Source organism: Oryctolagus cuniculus, chromosome 18 (assembly GCF_051225735.1).
Source record: "Oryctolagus cuniculus isolate XC-2025 breed Fujian yellow rabbit chromosome 18, ASM5122573v1, whole genome shotgun sequence".
Lineage (NCBI taxonomy): Eukaryota > Metazoa > Chordata > Mammalia > Lagomorpha > Leporidae > Oryctolagus > Oryctolagus cuniculus.
In genome coordinates, this window is record NC_142884.1 from 68,898,785 (window position 1) to 68,920,749 (window position 21,965).

The 21,965-nt window shown below is 40.2% G+C and overlaps 1 protein-coding gene across 1 annotated transcript in view; it reads left to right on the plus strand.

Annotated features, from left to right (window-relative positions):
* Nucleotides 1-21,965, plus strand: part of CNTNAP4 (contactin associated protein family member 4) — a 300,407-nt gene that overhangs the window by 247,385 nt on the left and 31,057 nt on the right. The window contains exons 16-17 of the mRNA XM_070062759.2: nt 14,814-14,984; nt 16,158-16,376. Of these exons, the coding sequence (XP_069918860.2) occupies nt 14,814-14,984; nt 16,158-16,376 (390 nt within the window). The remainder of the gene's footprint in view (nt 1-14,813; nt 14,985-16,157; nt 16,377-21,965) is intronic.

The window sequence follows — 21,965 nt, forward strand, 5'->3', positions numbered from 1 at the left end:
GCGGTAAGGCCCCAGGAGAGCCAACTGTAGTTTTATATCTTCAGGTATGTCCCCATGTGCTAAGGAGAAAGAACAGACCGGCACTGATGACACATAGGACTAAATGTTTTGTTTATTACTGTTTTTTGACATGTGACAGGAAGATACCTAGGAGGACCTTGCACTATTGTATGAGTCTTACAACATGGAGAGGATTCTTGAACAGTGGGAGCGTCTAGCTTCCGTTCTTCACTCACTCTCCTTCGTCTTCATGTCCCCACATCGAATCTTTTCACATTTAGATTAAAATTCTTCCTCCACAAGGCCTTCTATAGATCTCTGCACTCACAAAGTGTTCAACGGACAGGAGGAGTCTTCAATAAATTCATGGAAAATGGACTTAAAACATAAGTTTATTTTTGGTGCAAGAAGATTGCAATCCATGCATAGATTTTTGAATACACAGAGATGTATTTCTCACGCTGACTTTTAATTATTGTTGAACCCTGCCAGAGCGTGGTCCATTGCTCATTTATTCTTGTGGTCCTGGTACTTAGTGCATTGCCTATGACATGAGAGATAATCAACAAAGAGGATGACCCATTATATACAATCAAAGAACTTATAGCTTGCGAATTATTGGGTAGAGACTAGAATAAGTTTTTGATTGTATAAACAGTTAAATGATAAGTAGAAATATACTTTCATTGAAAGCAGTTTATATTATATTGAAAACTGATTTTGATTTTTAAAAACGCAGAGTTAAAAGTGTATTTAGTACCATCTGAGTCATTAATACACCTCAGCTTGTGGTAGAAAAGGTGTTTTCAAATAATGGTATGTTTTCCTTTTCTTTTTTCTTTTTTTTTTTTGACAGGCAGAGTTAGACAGCAAGAGAGAGAGACAGAGAGAAAAGTCTTCCTTCCATTGGTTCACCCCCCGCCAATGGCCACTATGGCCGATGCGCTGTGCTGTGCTGATCCAAAGCCAGGAGCCAAGTGCCTCCTCCTGGTCTCCCATGTGGGTGCCATCCTCCACTGCCCTCCTGGGCCACAGCAGAGAGCTGGACTGGAAGAGGAGCAACCGGGACAGAACCGGCACCAGAACTGGGACTAGAACCTGGAGTGCTGATGCCACAGGCGGAGGATTAGCTAGTGAGCCGCGGTGCTGGCCATGGTTTTTCTTAATACGAATCCCACTTGCATTTCATCCTTAATAATACAGATCTTTCATAAAACTTAGATACTTTCTGTTTCTTATAAAAAGAATATTTTATGGTACATTTTGTTTTGTTTTTATTTTTCAAAGATTTATTTGTTTGAAAGGCAGAGTTAGAGAGAGAGAGAGAGACAGGCAGAGAGATAAGAGAGATACAGAGAGAGAGAGAGAGAGAGAGAGAGATCTTTCAGACACTGATTAACTCCCCAGATGGCCCCAATGGTCAGGTTTGGACCATGCTAAAACCAGGAGCTTGGAACTCCATCTGGGTCTTCCATATGTGTGACAGGAGCCCAATCTCTTGGGCCATCTTCTGCTGCTCTCCCAGGCATGAAAGCAGGAAGCTGGATACAGAAGTAGAGAAACTAGGATTCGAGCCAGCACCCATGTAGGATGCTGGTGTTGCAGGTGTGGGGAGCAACTGGGAGCAACTCGGACTAGACTGTTACTGGAATTAAGACTTATTCTATGCATCTGCTCTCCCACAATATGGTGCTGGGAGAGGAGGAAACAGCTTCTACACAGCTGCCTCCAGTTCAACCAATAAACAGCAGGACCTGCTCCTGATTGGAGGAGAGCAGCGTACTTGGCGAGTGGGTAGCAGAGTTGGGATTGGTGGAAGAGGACTATAAAGGAGGAAAGAGACACCATGCACCAGGAACATCTAAAGGGAACACCTGAGCAGCCCCCGAGAGAGCCGGCCGGCGGTGTGCCGCTCCCCGCGGAAGTGGGGAAAGTGGCAGGGGGAACCGCCCTTCCACGGAGGTGGAAGGGTCAGTAGCCAACCCAGGAAGAACCAGCAGCAAACCCGGGGAGGGCCGAGCAGACAAAAGAACAACGCAGGGTCCTGTGTCTTTCCTCCACGAAGAGGGGGAGCGACAGCAGGGGTGTTGGCTTCATTGTTTGCTGTGCAACAACACTGGCTCTTGTTTTATCTTTTTGTTAATTTGGAAAAGCATCCATTAGTAATGAATAACTGATATTTGAAACATTTTATAAATGTGAGGGAACAAAAATTATTTGAAGACATTGAAACACTTCCATTTTGGGACTAGAAACCCATCCTGTTGTGCTGGTTTTGTATGCATGCATGCAAAGCTTGAATCCGTTTTTCTGTTGTTTTAATTTACGATGAGTTTTTAACAGCTTCAATGTGAGTTGTAGATACAATTCTAAGAACGTAATGATATTCCCTTCCTCCCTCCCCCTCTCTCCTCCCAGCTTCCTTTCTTTTCCCTTTCTTTCTGTCTTTTTTTTTTAGTTTTTGAGATAACAGTTTAAATTTATATTACAATAAAAAATTTAATATTCTACCAAATAAGAAATTTAACAAGTAAAAAGCAAGAAACTCTGGTTTAGTAGGAATATATACAATGGCTATAAACAATAATTGAATGGAAAAAATGACCACTTCACCCATAATGCAGTAAATTTAAAGTAATCACAGATCATTAAAACTATAGTAGTGTAACATTCTTAACCACTGATTGGACAAAGGCATAAAGCAAAGTTTTAGAAAACTATGTTTGTGCGATACTGATACACACAGACATTTCTTTCTTTTCTTTCTTAAATTTAACTCTCACACGTAAAGGAGAACATAGGGTACTCGTCTTTCTGGGTCTGGCTTACTTCACTCAACATGTGGTCCTATGAGTGACTTAATTGTGACACTTTCATAAACACCAGTAACCCTTTCCTCTAATTACGACAACCAAACTTGTCTCCAAATGTTGTCTAAGTTGAAGGGCTTCAAAAAGATCATGGAAATGGAATGAAAAGGTAGTATGAACCTTCCATGCGCTTTTCAAAGCCCTCTTATATTTCTGAGGTACAGAATTGCTCCAGTTTGAGAACCTCACTGCTGTGGACAGTAGAATAGAAAAAAGAGATTTAGACATGAATCTGTAAATCTTTATTAATTAAAATTGATATAGAATAAAAAACCAAAGTAAAGCCATTGGAATTGCTTTATATTATTTCTGTATCTAACAAATATATTTTCAACTTATATGATCCTGCTAAATATAAAAAAAGAAGTCATGAAAACTTTAAGATTATAGAGCCACTGAATTTTATGCTAAAAATTTAAATTTCTATGGTGATAAATGAGATGATTAGCACTCGTTTGCTCTCCCTCTTTTCTGTCCTCTCAATTTTTGCTTTTGATGATTTTGTTCATATAGTTTTTGATTTTTAAATGCAGGCTACTAGTTCAGTTATTGGTGATCGCATTCTTGAATGTTTTTAGTTTTGATTTGTTCTTGTTTTTGTTGTCAGGTAGTTAATGTTTTCCAATATTTTCCCCTCTAGAACCACCCATGAGTGTATAGTTTCCTAGGTTTGCAGGTGCTTGAGAAACCTGGTCGCTTTAGGATTTCCAAACAAATGTAGTTGCTTTACCTGTGTACTGGTTTTGGTGTTGAATAACAGCTTTATTAAGGTAGAATTCACAGGCCTTACAGTGAACTCTCTCAAATTGTATAGCTTAATGTGATTGTAGTAAACTTCTTCATTTTACTGCATTTGCAATCATTTTCATAACCCCCAGTACAAATCTTGCCCCATGGATCAGGTGCTCTCCCGTTCCCCACCCCCACTACAGCTGTGGGTGACCACCAGCTACTCCTCCAGCTCTGCAGGTCTGCTTATTCTGGAGATTTCACAGAGACAAGAGCATACCATATGTGGTCTCTCATGGTTGGTTCCTTTCACCTGGCCTCGTATTGGCAAGGTTCTTGCATGATGACGCATATATAAATATGTCAATCTTCTCTATAAATGAATAACTCTATTATATTGGTACACTGCAGTTGATGGATGTTTGGGCTGCTTTCACTTTTGATTGAGACTGCTATGCACACCCTGGTGTGTGTGTGTGTCTTTGTGTGTGTGTGTCTGTCTGTGTGTGTGAGGGGGCAGGGGCAGAGGTTTTCACTTCTCTGGAGTGCATGCCCAGGGGTGGACTTTTGGGGTTGTGCAGGAACCCCATGTTTTACCTCTTTAGGGACGACTGACATTCTTGGGTCCCGCTCTGTGACCTTTGCCAGTTTGCACATTTTGTCCTGTTCTCGTCTTCGCTGAGGGACTCCATCACCTGATCTTCCACAGCTTTCCTAGCTGTCCTTGTGGCTGGTGATGGTGCATAATGAAGTGGTTTTGGTTTTGAATTTCTTTCCCCCAAAAGGGCTCTTTCAGCTTTCACTCAGAGTTCTTGCGCACTGAGCAGGCTGCCTGTTGCTTTTCAACACTTGGAAAATAAACTAGGCTGGAAACATTTTCTTTGCCTCTGAGATTCAGGGGGAGTGCTCCTTTATCTTTGGGTATTGAATGTTGTAAAAAAAAATTGCTTTCTACACCTTTGGGTGACTTGCTGTTGCTTAGTACTTGAAGGAATAATTATCCTTAAAGACCCATAGTTAAATAAGGATGTATTTGAGGGTTGTGCTTTGAGCATTAATTTTTCCTGGAACAGGTGTAATATGGTAAGAAGTGTGTATACATTTTATAAGATGTTAAAAGAGTTGTTGTAACCATGATCTAAATGTCTGTTCTCAGTACATTTATGTGAGCAAGGCAGTATGCTTAACTTTGAATGTTTCAATCTACTTTATTTAGTGCATTTCTTTTCTGTTAATTTGTTGTATTGAAATTTAGTGTTTTGTCAAAGTGCTCCTAAAACCCACAGAGTTAGAGAAGATTGTTCTAAGTTTCTTGTTCTGAGAAATTATCGAGTCACTAAAATTAGTTTCTTCATTTTCCAACATTGACTAGTACAGCTGTTTGAGAAATCACAGATGCCTAGCATGCATTAAATAATCAAAGGTGCAGGTAGGCAGTAAATAACTACAGAAATTAGACTCTTACTCTGAAAGAAGTTATTGATCAGTGATTTGGTTCTTTTCTCTTCCATTTGACAGTGTTTTCTTCTATTTGGCTGACTACATATGAACTACTTAAAGGAAGTGAGAATCAATTGCATTTCAACAGATAATAAGATAATACAGATAGCACAGTTCCGTGAGCTCTCCCATGCCTGATGATCCTCCACTGTTAGGAATTCTTTTATTTACTTTATGCTTTGTTTCATCTCACTGGGCTTCCTTTCTTTAATTTCCTAAGGTTATTCACCTTCTTATCACCTCTTCTTCTCTCCTCTCCTTCACTGTTTTAATTCTGCCCACTGACTTAACAAAAAATATGAGTAGACTTATTGGGATAAATATATAATCAAGTTGGAATTACTCCAACCTTTCTTTCTTCCTTTTTTTTTTAAATTAAAAAATGAGTTTGTTTATTGGAAAGACCAAATGACAGAGAAGGAGAGACAGAGATCTTCCGTCTGCTGGTTCATGTCCCCAAATGCCCCCATGAAAAACTGGGATTAGGCCAGGCTGAGGCCAGGAACCAAGAACTCCAGCCAAGTCTCCCAAATGGGTGACAGGGACTGAAACATTTTGGCCATCATCTGCTACCTTTCAGGAACATGAGCAGGAAGCTGGGTCAGAACTGTGACAAAATAGAGTTGAAGGAGGAGTGAGTCAGTTTAAAAAGGATGGTCATTAATGACTCCCTAGGAAAGTGGTATTTCTAGAAAGATCTAAATGAAATCAAACAGCAAGCTATGTTTATACCCTTGAAACCATAAAAGAAAAGCCAGAAAAACACACAGAGATGGACAGTAACTAGTATGTTCATGGAACAGCCAAATGATCAAAGTGTTTGGAGTAGAGTGAAGAGGCAGAGAATGGTAGACCTCAGAGAGGAACCTACCAGGCAGATCATGGAAGGTTTTGCAAAGTCGTTATCTGTTCATCTGATTGTGATTGGAGAATATTAGATTTTTGAGTAGAGAACTGGTGTGATACAGCTTGTATTTGAGTGAGAATGAGAAGGATAAGGCCAAAGCAAGAACATTGGTGAGAGCAAATAACCAGCCCAGCTGAAAGATGATGGTGGTTGGACCGTGGGTGCAAGGGTAAGAACTGTGGAATGAGTGTAGCTTAAAAGGAGAACAAACAAGATTTACTGATGAATTTATGTTGGCTGCAAAAGGAAGAGTTGAGAAAGACACTGAGATGTTTGGTCCAAGAATCAAGTGAAGGGGTAGAAATGGCATTGATTCGGATGGGCTCAAGGACTTGCAAGGGGGTAAAAGGAGGTCGGTTTCTGTGCGTATTCAGGTAGAAGTGCAGTTCCACGTCTGGGTAGAGATGTGGAGTTGTCAGGGTGAAGGGCCAGGCTTCAGATGTATAGTGAAGTAGTTACATTTAAAGCAACAAGACAGACCAGGAGTTATTGTGGATGGAGAAGTCTATCAATGGGGCTCTGAGGCATTCCAATGCTGTAAGGCTGAGGTGGTGAGGACAAGGAAGGAGACAGAGAATTATACCACGGATAAGGAAGGCAGAAAGTGTGGCTGTCTTGGGCAAAAGTGAAAATAGGTATTTCTAGGAGGAGAGAACAATCAACTCTAGATGTAACAGGAAGCCATTATACTTGGTGAAATAACCCATGCCTAAGAAGACAAATATGTCTTTCCTGATCTGTGCTAACAGAGTACAAAAATGTATATGAGAGAAATTGACATTTTGAGATTTGATTATTGTTTACAGCCCTTGTCACTGGATTTTTTCTTCTTTTTTTCTTTGTTGAATTTTTTACTTAGTGGAGGGTTAATCTTATGATTATAAAATAAACTGAAAGTGTGTCATTGTAAAAAAAAGAAAGAATAAAAAGGAAGGAGGAGGTAGGTTAGGGCTGGAAGAATCACTGTGCTCCTAAATATATATGGAAGACGTGGCCAGCGCTGAGGCTCACTTGGCTAATCCTCTGCCTGCGGCGCCAGCACCCCAGGTTCTAGTCCCGGTTGGGGTGCCGGTTCTGTCCCAGTTGCTCCTCTTCCAGTCCAGCTCTCTGCTGTGGCCCAGGAAGGCAGTGGAGGATGGCCCAAGTGCTTGGGCCCTGCACCCGCATGGGAGACCAAGAGGAAGCACCTGGCTCTTGGCTTCGTAGCAGCCATTTGGGGGGTGAACCAATGGAAGGAAGACCTTTCTCTCTGTCTCTCTCTCTCTGTCTACCTCTGCCTGTCAAATATATATAAATATATACATATATATATGGAAGATGTGAAATTTGTTCACCTTGCATAAATAGAAGATTATTAAACATAAAAGCTAATTTTAAAACATGAGAAAGTACAGTGAGGACTGAGACCTGATCATTGAACTTGGCCCTGTGGGGGTCATTGTTGACCTTGGTCATGGAATGTTTTTGCAAGAGCTGGAACAGGTTTCAGAAACATTGAGAGGATGACAAGTGGAGAAATTTGGTGGTGGATGGGAAGAAAGTAGGGTTATGAGACTGTCTAAGGTGGGAGAATTAGTAGCATGTCATGCTGAGAGGAGAGTCAGTGGATGAACTGTTGGAGTGGGGGCAGCTGATCGATGGTAGGAGGAGAGGATGTAGAACATAGGGGCTGATGTCAGCGGGTGAGCAGGTGTCGTCCTGGGAGCTTATAGAAAGTCAAGCCTGCCCTCTGTTTTCTGAAGGAAGGTGATTCAGGAAGTTTACCCATCGTAAATGGGAAGCTACGCGTGTGGATAGAGGGAGGGTGTCAGTCTTCTCAAAGTATGGGACAGGGGCTGGTGCTGTGACATGGCAGGTAAAGCCACCGCCTACTGTGCCTGCATCCCATATGGGCACCGGTTCAAGTCCCAGCTGCTCCTCTTCTGATCCAGTAGAAGATTCTGGAAATTCTGAAACCAGCAGAAGATGGCGCAAGTCCTTGGGTCCTGCACCCACATGGGAAACCTGGAACAAGCTCCTGGCTCCTGGCTTTGGATCTTCCCACCTCTGGCCATTGCAGCCATTTGGGGAGTGAACTAGTGGATAGAAAATCAAATCTCTCCTTTTCTGTAACTCTACCTCTCAAATAAATAAAATAAATCTTTAAAAAAAAACTGTGGAACAGTGAAGGTGTTAGGGAAACATGCATATAATGTGACGACATAGCCATGTTTAGTGTTCACATTAGGCATTATGTTTTATCCATTACATATTTACACAAAGTATCTATTTGTACAAAATACCATTTAAGAATTTGTAATTAAGTCCTAAATTAGGAGTTATTAGCCAATGAGTATTTCATTATGAATAATACACTAATTTTTATTTTCAATTATGGTCTAATGAAGTATTTTATATAATTAATTAATATGAGGGTACCTGAAAAAGTTAATATTTCTTTATATTTAAAAAAATTTTTTTTAAATTCTGGCTTTTATCTTTTCAAAAATTTATTTATCTCTATTTATTTGAAAGGCGGACAGAGAAAGAGAAAAAGAGAGAGAGAGAGAGAAAGAGAGAGAGATTCTCCTGTCTGTTCATTCACTCCCTAAATGCCCACGATTACCAGGACAGGCCCAGGATTAAACCAGGAGCTGGGAACACAGTCTAGTCTCCTGTGTCCATGGCCAGGACTCAGCAGATTGAGCCGTCGTCTTCTGCATGTGAAGATGCGCATTGGCAGGCAGCTGTGGAACCGAGAGCAGGAATGGGGCTTGAACTCAGTCACTTTAGTACAGGACACAAGCATCCCAAGCAGCGTCTTAACCACTGCGCCGGACACAGACATCCTTAATATCTTTAAATAGATTTTTCTATTTTTAAAATTTTTGATTACCGTGTAATACTTTGGTATTTTATGGGGTATAGTGCATTATTTCATCTCATATATACAGAATAACTGGTCAAATCAGGCAATTAGCATTTCCATATCTTTGCATTTGGAGCCTGCCAGCTCTGCTCATCCATGGACTTTTTGAAGATGTCTATATAAAAGTATTATCTGTGCCTGAAAAAAAGTGCAAGGCACCAACTTGCTAATGGACTGTGATGTGCTAAATTATAGAAGTGCCTTGTTGCTTATTTTTTAAAATTTTTATTTTTATTTTATATATTTTTTTATTTGAAATGCGGAGTGGGAGGGTGGGGAGTGGGGGGTCAGGGAGGGAGATATCAGACTTCCGTTGGCTGGTTCACTGCTAAAATGCCTTCTTTATAGTTTAATGTATGTCAAAACTTTTTAAAAAGAGTATAATATGAATGTTGAATTACTTTTGACTTTATATAAACAATGGAAAAATAGTTTTTTTTTTTGTTTATAGTTAGTGAAAAGCTCTTACTTAATTCTAATTCAACAGTTGCTGATTTAGTTTTCTTCAAACTAAGAATGACAATTTGGTGTCATTTGAATAAGCTGGATTTCTCAAAACTTGTCTTCTGATAGTTGAACCTTTTTTTCCCTGGGAAACCCAGACTCAGATTCTATCATATTACATCTAGGTTAAATGTGATTGGATATCTGCTCCAAAATTCTGTATTTCTATCTTCTTCTAAAATAAAATTTTATGTTTGACTATGTTTGTGTAGACACATAATCCGTGCAATTGCTGTTACTGTCAAAACAGTTTTTGCACAAAACTAATATAAGAATAATGACAAGAAATGGTCCCTTCACAGATTGTAAAATCCTTTGCATATAGTAACACCCCTGTTGTTCTGCCTTCAAAAGGTGAGATTTTACTTCTGTTTGCCACCCCAACCTTACTGAGTGTGTGTCTGTGGGGTAGGGGACTGTTTGCTCTATGAAAACAGCTGGCAACAGCTTTGTTGTCTTTTATTCTGATACACTATGCACAAACTAATTATTTCCCACCAGATTTCATTTTTATTTTGCTGGTATTGACTCCTGTTGAGGTTCATAAATGGTTGAAAATAAGAATGGAAGTGCTGAAAAGAGAAAGCCGTGAATTATAAAACCAATACATTGGCTTTCATGTTCTGATAATGTAGCATGTAATTAATCTTTCTAAGCCAGTCCTAAAAAGACGAATATCATGTGTTTTCTCTGATTTGTGGTAACTGATATATAGGGTAGAAAAAAGTAATGTATATGAGTGATGGTCGACATTCTGAGATTTCCTTGTTGTTTATAGCTCTTGTCTACACTCCCAAAGAACACTGGTTTTTCTACTCACTACTGGTTGAATTCTTTATTTCATGGAGGATTCAGGTAGTGATTATAAAGTATATTGAAATTATGTCATTGCAAATATTAAAATAAAAATATGAAAGGAAAAATATGGTACTAAGGGAAGGAGGGAGGGCAGGACGGGAAGTATCATTATGTTCTTAGAACTGCGTTTGTGTAATACATGAAATTTGTTCCCTTTATATAAATAAAAAAAACTATTTCTGCTAAAATCTGTATTTTCCTGTTGACTTCCAGTGGTTTATAACAATTTTGAAGATGCATTTGCTGCTGTAATGTCGCTCACATCAGCATTTCAATATATTTTTAACATTTACTTTAGGGAAAGACTATAGTAACCACTCTTCCTCAGTGGCCGCGTCTGTCTGCCAACCCTAGGAAACCACTAACCTACCTTCTGTCTCTGCAAATCTATTAGGATGGCTATTCTATCAATGAGCTAAATAAAACTTTAACAATGTTTTAAAAAGCACTTATAATTTTAACTGAAAACTATATTAGCTTTCCCAAATTGGGGTTTTTGTTTTTTATATTATATATGGAATTAAATAGTCAGTACATCTTCTTCCATCATGTGGATAACTATGTGGATCCTGTTGTAGAATTTTTTTTTAATTCTGGAGGCAGTCCCAAAGGAATTTTAAACGTGTAGTACCCTGCATTGAATTTAATTGAAGAATATATGCCGATTATGATTTTATTGATTACTCACTAGTTAGAATGATCCTCCATGGTTGGTTTTTGTTGGGATAATAACAGGGCACCTGATTCCCTTGATGTTAATTTGTCTTTTTAAAGATTTATTTATTTATTTGAAAGATCAAATTACAGAGAGACAGAGACAGAGAGGGAGAGAAAATTCTTCCATCCCCTGGTTCACTCCCCAAATGGCTGCATTGGCTGGAGCTGGGCCGATCCGAAGCCAGGAGCCAGGAGCTTCCTCCGGGTCTCCCACGTGGGTGCAGGGGCCCAAGGAGTTGGGCCATCTTCTACTGCCTTCCCAGGCCATCACAGGGAGCTGGATCGGAAGTGCAGCAGCCAGGACTGGAACCTGTGCCCATATGTGCTGCTGGCACTGCAAGTGGCAGCTTTACTCACTAAGCCCACAGCACAGTCCTGCCTTCAGTTCTGCTCCTGGTGTAGCTGGCGGCATTTTACATACCTTATCCATGCAACCCACTCTGCTAAGGACCTGCACCACCTTCTGCTGTTGCCTGTGGAGCTCTGTTCTGCCTCTTCCTCCCTCTGAGACGGTGCAGGCCCTAAAATTCTTTCAAATTAGTCGCAATTCAAGAAAAGTCTTTACTTCATTTTCTCTCTGCTGTGGAACTGTAAAATAAAGTTGGCTAGCTAAACAGCATAGATATTATTACATGTGTGAGAGTGTTTTAACTACCTAAAGTAACAATGCTTTCATTACTGTGGAAGCATTCATTGTACAGAGAGCAGCAGTTCAAAGACTTGTTTCTCAGTTTCAGCCAGTTCCATGAAGCCTTCTGTAAGTTAGTTTTGTTTGGGTTTTTTTTTTGTTTGTTTGTTTTTTTGTTTTTTGTCTTTTGTTTTTTGTTTTTTTGACAGGCAGAGTGGACAGTGAGAGAAAGAGAGACAGAAAGGTCTTCCTTTGCCATTGGTTCACCCTCCAATGGCCGCCGCGGCTGGCACGCTGCAGCCAGCGCACCGCGCTGATCTGAAGCCAGGAGCCAGGTGCTTCTCCTGGTCTCCCATGGGGTGCAGGGCCCAAGGACTTGGGCCATCCTCCACTGCACTCCCAGGCCACAGCAGAGAGCTGGCCTGGAAGAGGGGCAACCGGGACAGAATCCGGCGCCCTGACCGGGACTAGAACCCAGTGTGTGGGCGCTGTAAGGCGGAGGATTAGCCTAGTGAGCCGCGGCGCCGGCCATAAGTTAGTTTTAATATGAAACACGTGAAATGTTGTACTTAAAGGTGATTGTATCTAATTTAAGTATTTACTTAATTAGGAAGGTTCCTGTTCTAATCACACAAGTAACACTTAATATTCCCTAGTTTACAGACTTAGCTTAATTTTCATATATAATGTTTCAAAAGAAAGGCGTCCAATTCCTTCTAAAAGTAGGTCAGCTTATATTTACTAAATTAAAAAAAAAAAAGATATACATGGGCTTCAGCACAACTCCTGAACTTTCATGTTGAAGTCCCTGTAGACTCCTCCGCAGCACTTGATGCCCACGCTCGTCCTCTACAGCACTTCTCTTAAGTGGTTCCCTGAAGATGTTTAGCATCTTCCCTTCACGTACCGACTTGTCCCTCCAGGAGCAGACTGTAGCCGTATTACAAATCTCTATATGGCAGTCATGAGAATCTTGTTGTTGTTTTTTTAATTCATCACTGGTCCAACTATGCCTCTTGGTTTTATCTCTTTGCTCTTTAAAACTAGGGCCTTATACTTTCCAGTCTGTGAGTCATTCAAGCAGCAGCTGTCCCTTAACACTTTTGGAAAACCCTAACCTTGATCTTCCTGTCTCGTATCTGTTCACTCAGCTGCTTCTATATTAGATACACTTGCAGAAACTGTACCTCTATCTCTGGCTGCCACAGCGCCTAGAACAGTACCAGACATATGCATCCCCAAATAAATTAGAGTGTTAGAGTATTCAAACAGCTACTGCCATCTAGAACAGTAAAAAAAAAAAAAAAAAAAAAAAAAAGGTCAGCTAATAACTTTGAAGAAGACAGATGTGTTCATTGTGGACTTGGTATTTTGTGTTTTCTTGTATTCTTGCCTAGAGATTAGAATGTCTAAGCAAAGAAATAGCTGTAAAATGGACATCAGAAATAGGCTTGATGTGCCTTAGATAATATCTGGTTTCTTTTGACTGTGGGAGAGAACAAAAAGCCACCTCAAAGTAGATTCTCAGCTGAATAAATTCCTCTCCAAAATTGTGCCTATCCTAGCTGAAAATTAACTTTTGAATCAGGTTCAAAAGAAAAACAGAAAAAAAAATAACACCCAGAATATATTTAAGTACTGATTGGTTCAGAATTACAGAAGATGAGTTAAAATCCAAGGAACATGTAGAGGCAGAGTCAACATCAGTGGTTTTTAACCAGCTGGGTATCTGTTCTTGGCTCTCATAATGAACTGTTGTTTTGAAATTGTTGTTTACAACTCCAGAGGGTCAATACATCTTTCTACCAGGAAGGCAATTTAGAGAGGGGAATTTTGTCCGGTGTTGGGGGTGTGCATGGAGGCAGCTGCTTCAAGCAAGAATGCTATGTTTGCTGTGCTGTTGACTTGCTGGTGGCGGCAGCCATGCATAGTTCATTTTTCTGGTAACTCCCCTCATCAATGTCACATGGCCAGGTAGAACTCTACTCTGGCAGCTCACGCTCTTGGCTTTTTTTTCATTTTTCATACTTCCTGCTACGAAAGACCCAGGGTATTTTTTTTTTCAAAAGGAAAGTCACTAGCATTTTTTAAGATGGGAAAAATAAGGTAAGATGTATTTGGAAAGAAATTATAATTAACTTTATGTCTTACATAATTTTTTAAATGGCTTTGACTCTACAGATCTTTACAAATTTTATTTAATTTCCTAAACTTGAAGTACAGAGAGAAAGAGAGAGGTCTTCTATCCACTGGTTCCCTCCTCAAATGAGCACAACTTGCAGGGCTGGGCCAGGTCAAAGCTGGGAGCCTGAAACTCCATCCGGGTCTCTGGCGCAGGTGGCAAGGGTCCAAGCACTTTGCGGTCATATGTTGTCTCCCAGAGTGCATTCACAGGAAGCTCGTTTGGAAATAGAGCAGCCAGGGTTCCAACTGGCACTCTGATAGGGGACGCAGGCATTGCAAGTAGAGGCTTAACCCACAGCATCACAATGCGCACCCTGGGTTTCCCAACATTTTTCAGATCTTTTCGTTTATATCCCAAACTTGTAAACATTTTCTGCTTAGCCAGTGGGTTTGTGATCACTTACTGCAGTCTTCTAAGTTGAGTGAAGAGTAGTTTTGAATGAAACGAGCATTTTCGTTCCCATACCGACAGAGACAGAGTAAGTACGTCTTGGTCTCTAGTTAGATGAGAATGTTTAGATGCCAGGGCAGTTTAGAGAATCCTGATGTCCGTTAATAGAAATACTTAGTTGGGAGTGTGACTCCGTGAGTTGTGTGTGTTAGAACAAAAAACACCGTGAGCTTCTTCCTGGATTTTGTTATTCAAAGAAAGTGGGTCTTTAAAAATTCAAATTATGAAAAATTAGACTATTAAACAATGTTTGGAAGTTCCTTTTAAGATCACCTCAGCAGTGGATCCTGTTTAGTCTAAGGAGGTTTTTCATATATAAAACATAACAGACCACTTCTGTAATGCTGAAAGGAACCCAGGATCTCAATCCCTCTACAATCTCTAATCGTGTGTTTGTACACTACAGTCTTAACAGAAAAAGAAGAAAGCTTGTAAAAACTGAGTGACACTGTTAATGGTAGAAATTATAAATGTAGAAAATGTGGGATGATATTCATTTTATTTCACGAGTTTTGTTTTTCTTTTCTCATTTTTGGATTCCTGCTTCTCTTCAACAGGGTCATTTTGGAATTCGGCTTCCTTCAACACGGAGGCCTCTTACCTTCATTTTCCTACTTTCCATGGGGAGCTGAGTGCGGACGTATCCTTCTTTTTTAAGACGACATCTTCATCTGGGGTATTTTTAGAGAACCTGGGGATTACGGATTTTATTCGAATAGAACTACGCTGTAAGTCTGTTTTCCCTGAGGAGACTGTGGGATTCTGTGATTTGATAGTAAATTCTTTAACTAATTTTTTAAATACTTATGTTTCTACTTTATCAGTTGAACTACTACTTTATTATGTCCTTTCAGTAAAATTCTATATTATATTATCCTTTTGGTAAGAAATTAAAATATTTACTAGGAGATAATTTGGGAAGTTATGGGTGTTCTTTAGAACTAATTTCAGAAGAGTTTGCAATTCAATTAATTAAAATTTTAAGAAAATTTCCAGTTAATCACAATCAAATCAGCCACTTGTTGTTTTGATAAAGGCTGCTATTAAGAGTCTACTTTTAAATGACATAAATTTTGAATCACTGTGATAATTTACTTTTATATAAAATTCCAAGTTCTTCTTAGTTTTCCAGCCCTAACTAAATAGCTTTATTCTTTATCAATATGAAAAATTTACTGGGAAGGTGAATTTCTTTAAAATATATTTTTTCCCGGGCTGGCACTGCAGCTCAATAGGCTAATCCTCCACCTTGCGGTGCCGGCACCCCGGGTTCTAGTCCCGGTCGGGGCGCTGGATTCTCTCCTGGTTGCCCCTCTTCCAGGCCAGCTCTCTGCTGTGGCCCGGGAGTGCAGTGGAGGATGGCCCAAGACCTTGGGTCCTGCACCCCATGGGAGACCAGAAGAAGCATCTGGCTCCTGCCTTTGGATCAACGCGGTGTGCCGGCCGTGGCGGCCATTGGAGCGTGAACCAACGGCAAAGGAAGACCTTTCTCTCTGTCTCTCTTTCTCTCACTGTCCACTCTGCCTGTCAAAAATATATATTTTTTTCCCAAAGATATGCATGTATGTTACCATGTCATCACACATAAGAACACATATCTCTTCACTGATAGCATTGCCTCTTCCCATAGAATTCAAACCATTATCATTTGAAAACATTTTAAACAGATACATAAACATTGTTTATCTTTGTGGAGGTGGCAAGGATGTTTCCGTACATGTATAAACTGAGCGGTGTTCAAATCTGACTCAACCTGTCTCCTTCTGCATCAACACTTCTTTATCAAACCATGGCCCTTATGTGTGATGGTTCATAGGCTGCGGGGCAGTTGCTAACTGTGTGATGACTCAGCTCTCCACTACATGAGCTCATCGAACAACCCTTGTGTCTCACATTTCCAGCTCCCACAGCCGTGACCTTTTCGTTTGACGTGGGGAACGGACCTTTCGAAATCTCCGTGCAGTCGCCGACCCAGTTCAATGACAACCAGTGGCACCACGTGAGAGTTGAAAGGAACATGAAGGAGGCTTCCATCCAAGTGGATCAGCTCTCGCCAAAGACCCAGCCGGCCCCGGCTGATGGACATGTCCTCTTGCAGTTGAACAGCCAGCTTTTCGTGGGTAAGTTCCCATCCGGGCAATGGGTCGTTTAATTGTCTAAGTGTGGGATGGGACAATATAAAAGAATGCCAATTGTAGAAAAAATGATAATGACACCAAGCCACCATTGCTTAAGAACCTGTGTTCCAGGCTGTGCCAGAAATTACACTTCTTCCTCACAACCACCCTGTGAATGAGTAGTATCTGTATTTTACAGGTGGGATAACTCAGGCTCAAGGAGTTGATTTGCACTCAGAAATCTACCTAATGAATGAGGTTGAAATATATGTTTGATTGATCCCTGAACCTCCATACCTGCATTTTTAATATTATGGATTAGTTGATTGGTTTATTACATAGTGATTTTGATATTATGCTGGAAATATTTATCTTAAAATGTTTCCAGGATTTTGAGGAATCCTCCTTGTAATTTAAGTTGATGCTAATCAATGAATCCTGCCACAGTGCTACATCAAAAGCAGCCCAATGCAGGAAAAAATTTTTGAAAAGCAGAGAGTACAGTGTGTAGACTCTTTGCTTTGAACAGAGCCATTTCTGCTCCTTTCTGTTCATTTTGAGCACTTTCCTGATATCTTCTGATCACCTACTTCTATATCTACATCTGAATGTTCTTCCTTTTTTTCTGCTTTATTCACATCTTACAGCCTTGCCCGTGGAATCCTTGTGCGTATATGTATTTTACCTTATGTCGCTGCTAGTTACTATACAGAACTTAGAGGCCAAGGCATTGAGGGAATTATCTCTTACTTGGTCCCTTTACATCCACTGTAATATTAATAAGAATTCAGTGATTCCAAGAATCAGGATAAAAGGTGAATTATCAGAAACTGTATTTTAAGCATTTTCAAGAGTTACATTTGGAACAAAATTCATCCGATCTCTATGATGTATTCTATCACCTAACAGCCTCATCTTATTAGTCCTCTCTCAGTACAAAGAAGGAAGCTTATTTGTGACATATTTGACTAAGCCATATTTAAAATTTCCAATGAATTTATGTATTCATTATTTTTATCATTTATTCTTTCTTTCATCCCATAAATATTTAATGAATAGCTTCCATGAGTAAGGCACTACAGTAGACAATCTAATCATGATTTTGTGGTCACTCGACTGAGTTATTTAAGGCTATGGAAATAATAAAAAATACATGAGAAGAAATATATAACTTTTCTTTTAATAACACGCTAGAAGCAGAGTGAGGAAATTGACATAGATATTTCTTGAATTACAAAAAATGAGAGATGGCCCCAACAAAAGCCATGGCAATTTCAAGTCTGTCAGGAGCTGGGAAATAGCCTTACTATTCTTGGAAATTGAGAGGGCCAAACTAGTCCTTGAATGTTTCAGTGAAATACGCTGCACTTTGCCTGGGGATGACCTTTCATCCTTGGTATGAATTTCAACTTTGTGGAGATGGAGTCACTGCATTTTGTGTCTGATAGGAGTTCTGGCCTTCATTTGGTTTCAGGCAGTTGTAATGAAGTACTAATATGACATCAGAAAACTGTTTTAGAACAGGCTTTATTCTTTTGCCATCACCCATGCAACATGATTTTAATAAGGATTGAGAGATTTCATCTCTACCAAGGCACTTGGTTAGGTCTTTGACATTTGCAAACATGTCTGGATTAAAAGGTGGTTATAGTACTTGAATGTTTTTTAAAAATGGCAGTCTTCATCACCTCTGGGTCAAAGTCAGCCACAATTAAAAAAGAAAAAGCAAAGAGAAAGTTCTCTGCAAAAAGTTGCATCTCTTCATAGTTAACATCTGATCATTAGCGCAGTGCGCCGTCTACAGCACGCCGGCCGTGGCAGCCATTGGAGGGTGAACCAACGGCAAAGGAAGACCTTTCTCTTTGTCTCTCTCTCTCACTGTCCACTCTGCCTGTCAAAAAACAAAAACAAACAAAAAACATCTGATCATATAATTCCCTCCTTCCTACTGACAGGGAATTGTGAGTAAATTTACATGACTTACAATGGTGATGCTGACAGAGTAGACTCCGGTCTTGCTCAGACCAGATCATTAGCTGTCGAGAAGTTGCCAAAGGGACTTGTTCTTGTCTTTTCCTTTCTTACAGTATGGAACCCTCTTCAGGAAAGGGTCTCAACCAAGAGAACACAGCAATGCATAGGAAACAAAATACTAATTATCTATTTACAACATTACAAAATAAAGTTACTTTTCCCCTGTGGGAAACTCAATGAAAGACAAATTATAATTAAAATGTTACACTGAATTGGAGCACAGTGGGTGAAAAACTCGTAAAAAATTGGTGGTAATTAGGGCTAATTTAATGAAGCACTTACTATGACCAAGAAGTTCTCTGCTTTTCTGACTGGGTTTCAGACACGAAGCAGCCAATAATAAAAGTAAAACAGACGTTAAAACTATGTGTTATCCATATATAAACACATAGGCACACATATTTCTATGGATATGCATCTTCAGATATTGACGAAGGCTGTCAAGTAAAAGGCAGAGTAGGGTATCGGGTGGCTGTTTGGGTTGTGGGCTTGTATTTCTAGTAGTGTGGCCAGAGATGTCCCCTCTGAGGGTCTCAATGCTTGCGAAGAGGCCACGTAAAGTGGAAGAGGAAACTAGATGAACCTCGGAAATCAGGATTCCAGGCACCACGCTCAGACTGCTAGGAGGTAACTTCAGGGATTCGGGGGATAAGGAGAGAACTAACATGGGCAGAGGGAATCAATGTGAGGGAAAGCCTGGTGGGAACAGTGCTGAATTATGCACTGGACTTGGTAAGGCCAAGGTGAGACACTTGGGTTGTATTCTGAAAGATCAAAAAAATCGAGTTGCCACTTTTCAGGTTCTTTCTTACTGCCTTGAGGAAGAAGATGGGGCAAATAGGTAGACGTTGGCCACTGCCGAAAGTCCTTCTGGGACTTTTGGTGGTGTGGGTCAAGGGGCGGTGCTGGAACACAGAGGCGGGACTATTTGACATCCAGATGTGCATAACTTGCTAAGAAATTGATTAGTGCTGTTCATGTTTTGCTACTTATCCATGGTATTTCTCTTGGGGGCACGATGCTTTTTTTGTAGGTCTTTGGTTTCATCACATCGTTTTCTAGGCTTCCATTTCATGTGGTACCAGCTTTTCTTATGTCCTGCCTTTGTCCTAAGGCACAGCCGTGGTTAAAGCTGAAACCTGGTCCCACAGTCCAGAACATGTACCACAAACCCTGTGATTACTGTGAAAGGCTCTGGTTCTTCTGTATCACCAGAGAGTATGTACCTCTCCCTTCAGTCAGATGCCACCTGCCCCCAATGCCACTTTGAACAGATTTAACTCCTCTGTTCCTAGGTTACGTGTCAATACATGCCTTAGTGGAAGAGCCCTGCTTTTGGAAACTGTTTCCTCATTTTTTTAGATTTATTTTTATTTATTTGGAATGGCAGAGTTAGATACACACACACACATGCACAAAGATGGTGGGGGAAGAGGAGAAGTGGTGGGGAGGGAATGGGAGGGGAGGGGAGATCTTGCATCTCTTGGTTCACTTCCCGAATGTCCACAGTGGTTGGGGCTGGACCAGGCCAAAGCCAGGAGCCTGGAACTTTATCCGGGTCTCCCCGTGCGAATCAAGTGCTCAAGCTCTTAGGCCACCTTCCACTGCTTTCCCTGGTATATTATCAGGGAGCTAGATTGGAAGTGGAGCAGCTGGGATTCAAACTGGCAGTCATATAGGATACCAATGTTGCAGGCAGTGGCTTAAGTTACTGCACCACAACACTAGTCCTTCCTCACATGTTAATACCCTCAACTATGTCAGCATTAAGTTGTCTTCTATCCCCAGAACCAGGTATACCATGGATGAAAGGAAATCTCTTCTTTATTCCAATGTAATTGATTTTCTGGTTAGAATTTTAAAGGGTAATTTACTTCCCCTTACTTACACGTTTAAGAGTTTAAATTATAGCTCTTCTGTCCATCTTAGCAATAATTATAATTCGTTAGTATTTTTGACAGTGCATGACGATGATCATTTATATTTGCATTTCAGGACAAATGAATGAGGTAAATGTGATTTTGAAAATAAGTCCGCAAGTTTCAGCTTGGCTTTATTCTAATTAAAATGTTTTAAATCCAGAGACAGATGATGTCAATATTTTAAATGGCTTCTTTATAAGTATGGAAAAGAACGGAAAAACTAAGTTGCTGTTAGTCTAGGACAGGTTGTTTTACTATCTCAGCATTTAGTAGTTTTAACCAAAAATGAACCTCTTGTTTATAAAACAAGTTTAGCAGAAACTTCTTGGGGATACCTCAAACAAGAAATTATATGATGATACTCGAGATATGAGACACTAGAAATTTCAATAACATAACAAAATATGTTTATTTGAGATATTATCTTGAACACTGCAACCTACAAATAAAACATTGTAATATTTGACTACAGATTAATGTTGGACTTGAAACATATTCTCTTTCTCATTTATGGTCTATGTTGATAGCATTTATTAATATCACCTATTTATTATGTATCTTTGAGATGAATGTGTTTTGTAATTGCTTGGAAGAGGCTCCTACATGAAGGCTGATTTGTGTTTTTCTCCGCTGCTTGCTCTTTGGCGCTCCCCACCAAGGACCAGGCATGAAATGTGTTCATACCTCAGGGTGAGACTCGGGCAAGATTAATGCTTCAATTTCTGAGTAAAAATAAACAGAACTTCTCAAAGTGTGATCCATTGGACAGCACTTTCATATGACATTGAAATAGGAATAAGGAAATGATAACTGGAGTTTCAGGGATCAGAGTAGCGTTCGCCTCTACCTAAGAAATAGGAAACAGAAGACTTTGCACCACTGCTGTGGTTCCAAGTATCAGAACAATTATCTTCAACCAATCTAAGCTGTAGGACGCCATGTGAAGGAAAGGAGGAGGAGAGTGAGCAGCAAAAAGCCTTTGGAGGAATAAGTGAAGAAAGTTCACGTGGCTCTCATGGGAGAGCCCCTCCCCCCCAAAATCCCACTGTCCTATCACATTGCTTCCTATCATAAAAAGGGCGGATTCCCTTGTGTGTAGCCCATCTTCCTCCATTGCTGTCCTTGATTGCAGGGCTGGCCATGGTCATCTTTTCACACTCTCTTGCTTTGTCTTGGTGTGTGAGTTTCATTGCAGAGGTTAGACATCTCTATTCAGAACTGCTCTTCATTACGTTGGCAAAATAAGCTCAGCGACAGACACAGTGCCAAGTGCACTGAGCATGTACCCTTGACCTCGTTCCCACTGAGAACTCAGAATCCAGAGTCACTGCCGTATTCAGGGCCTCACAGACTTCATCCAACCACGGAAATGACAGAGAGAAAAGAATCAATCACTTTTTGAGCCAAAATGTGACAGTGGTCATTTTCTATTTTGGTTTGTAAACTCAGCATTTTCCCTAGAAGCTTCTTAAATTAGCCTTGAATTGATTTTCATTCAACCAGCTCTGCAATTTTTGTTTCCAGTCTAAATTCTTCTACTGACAAGTTTTTAAATGAGGCAAACTCCATTTCAATATTTTGTGACTAGAACCTGAAGGAGAAATAAGGACCTCTGACATAGTTAGAAGTCACTTGC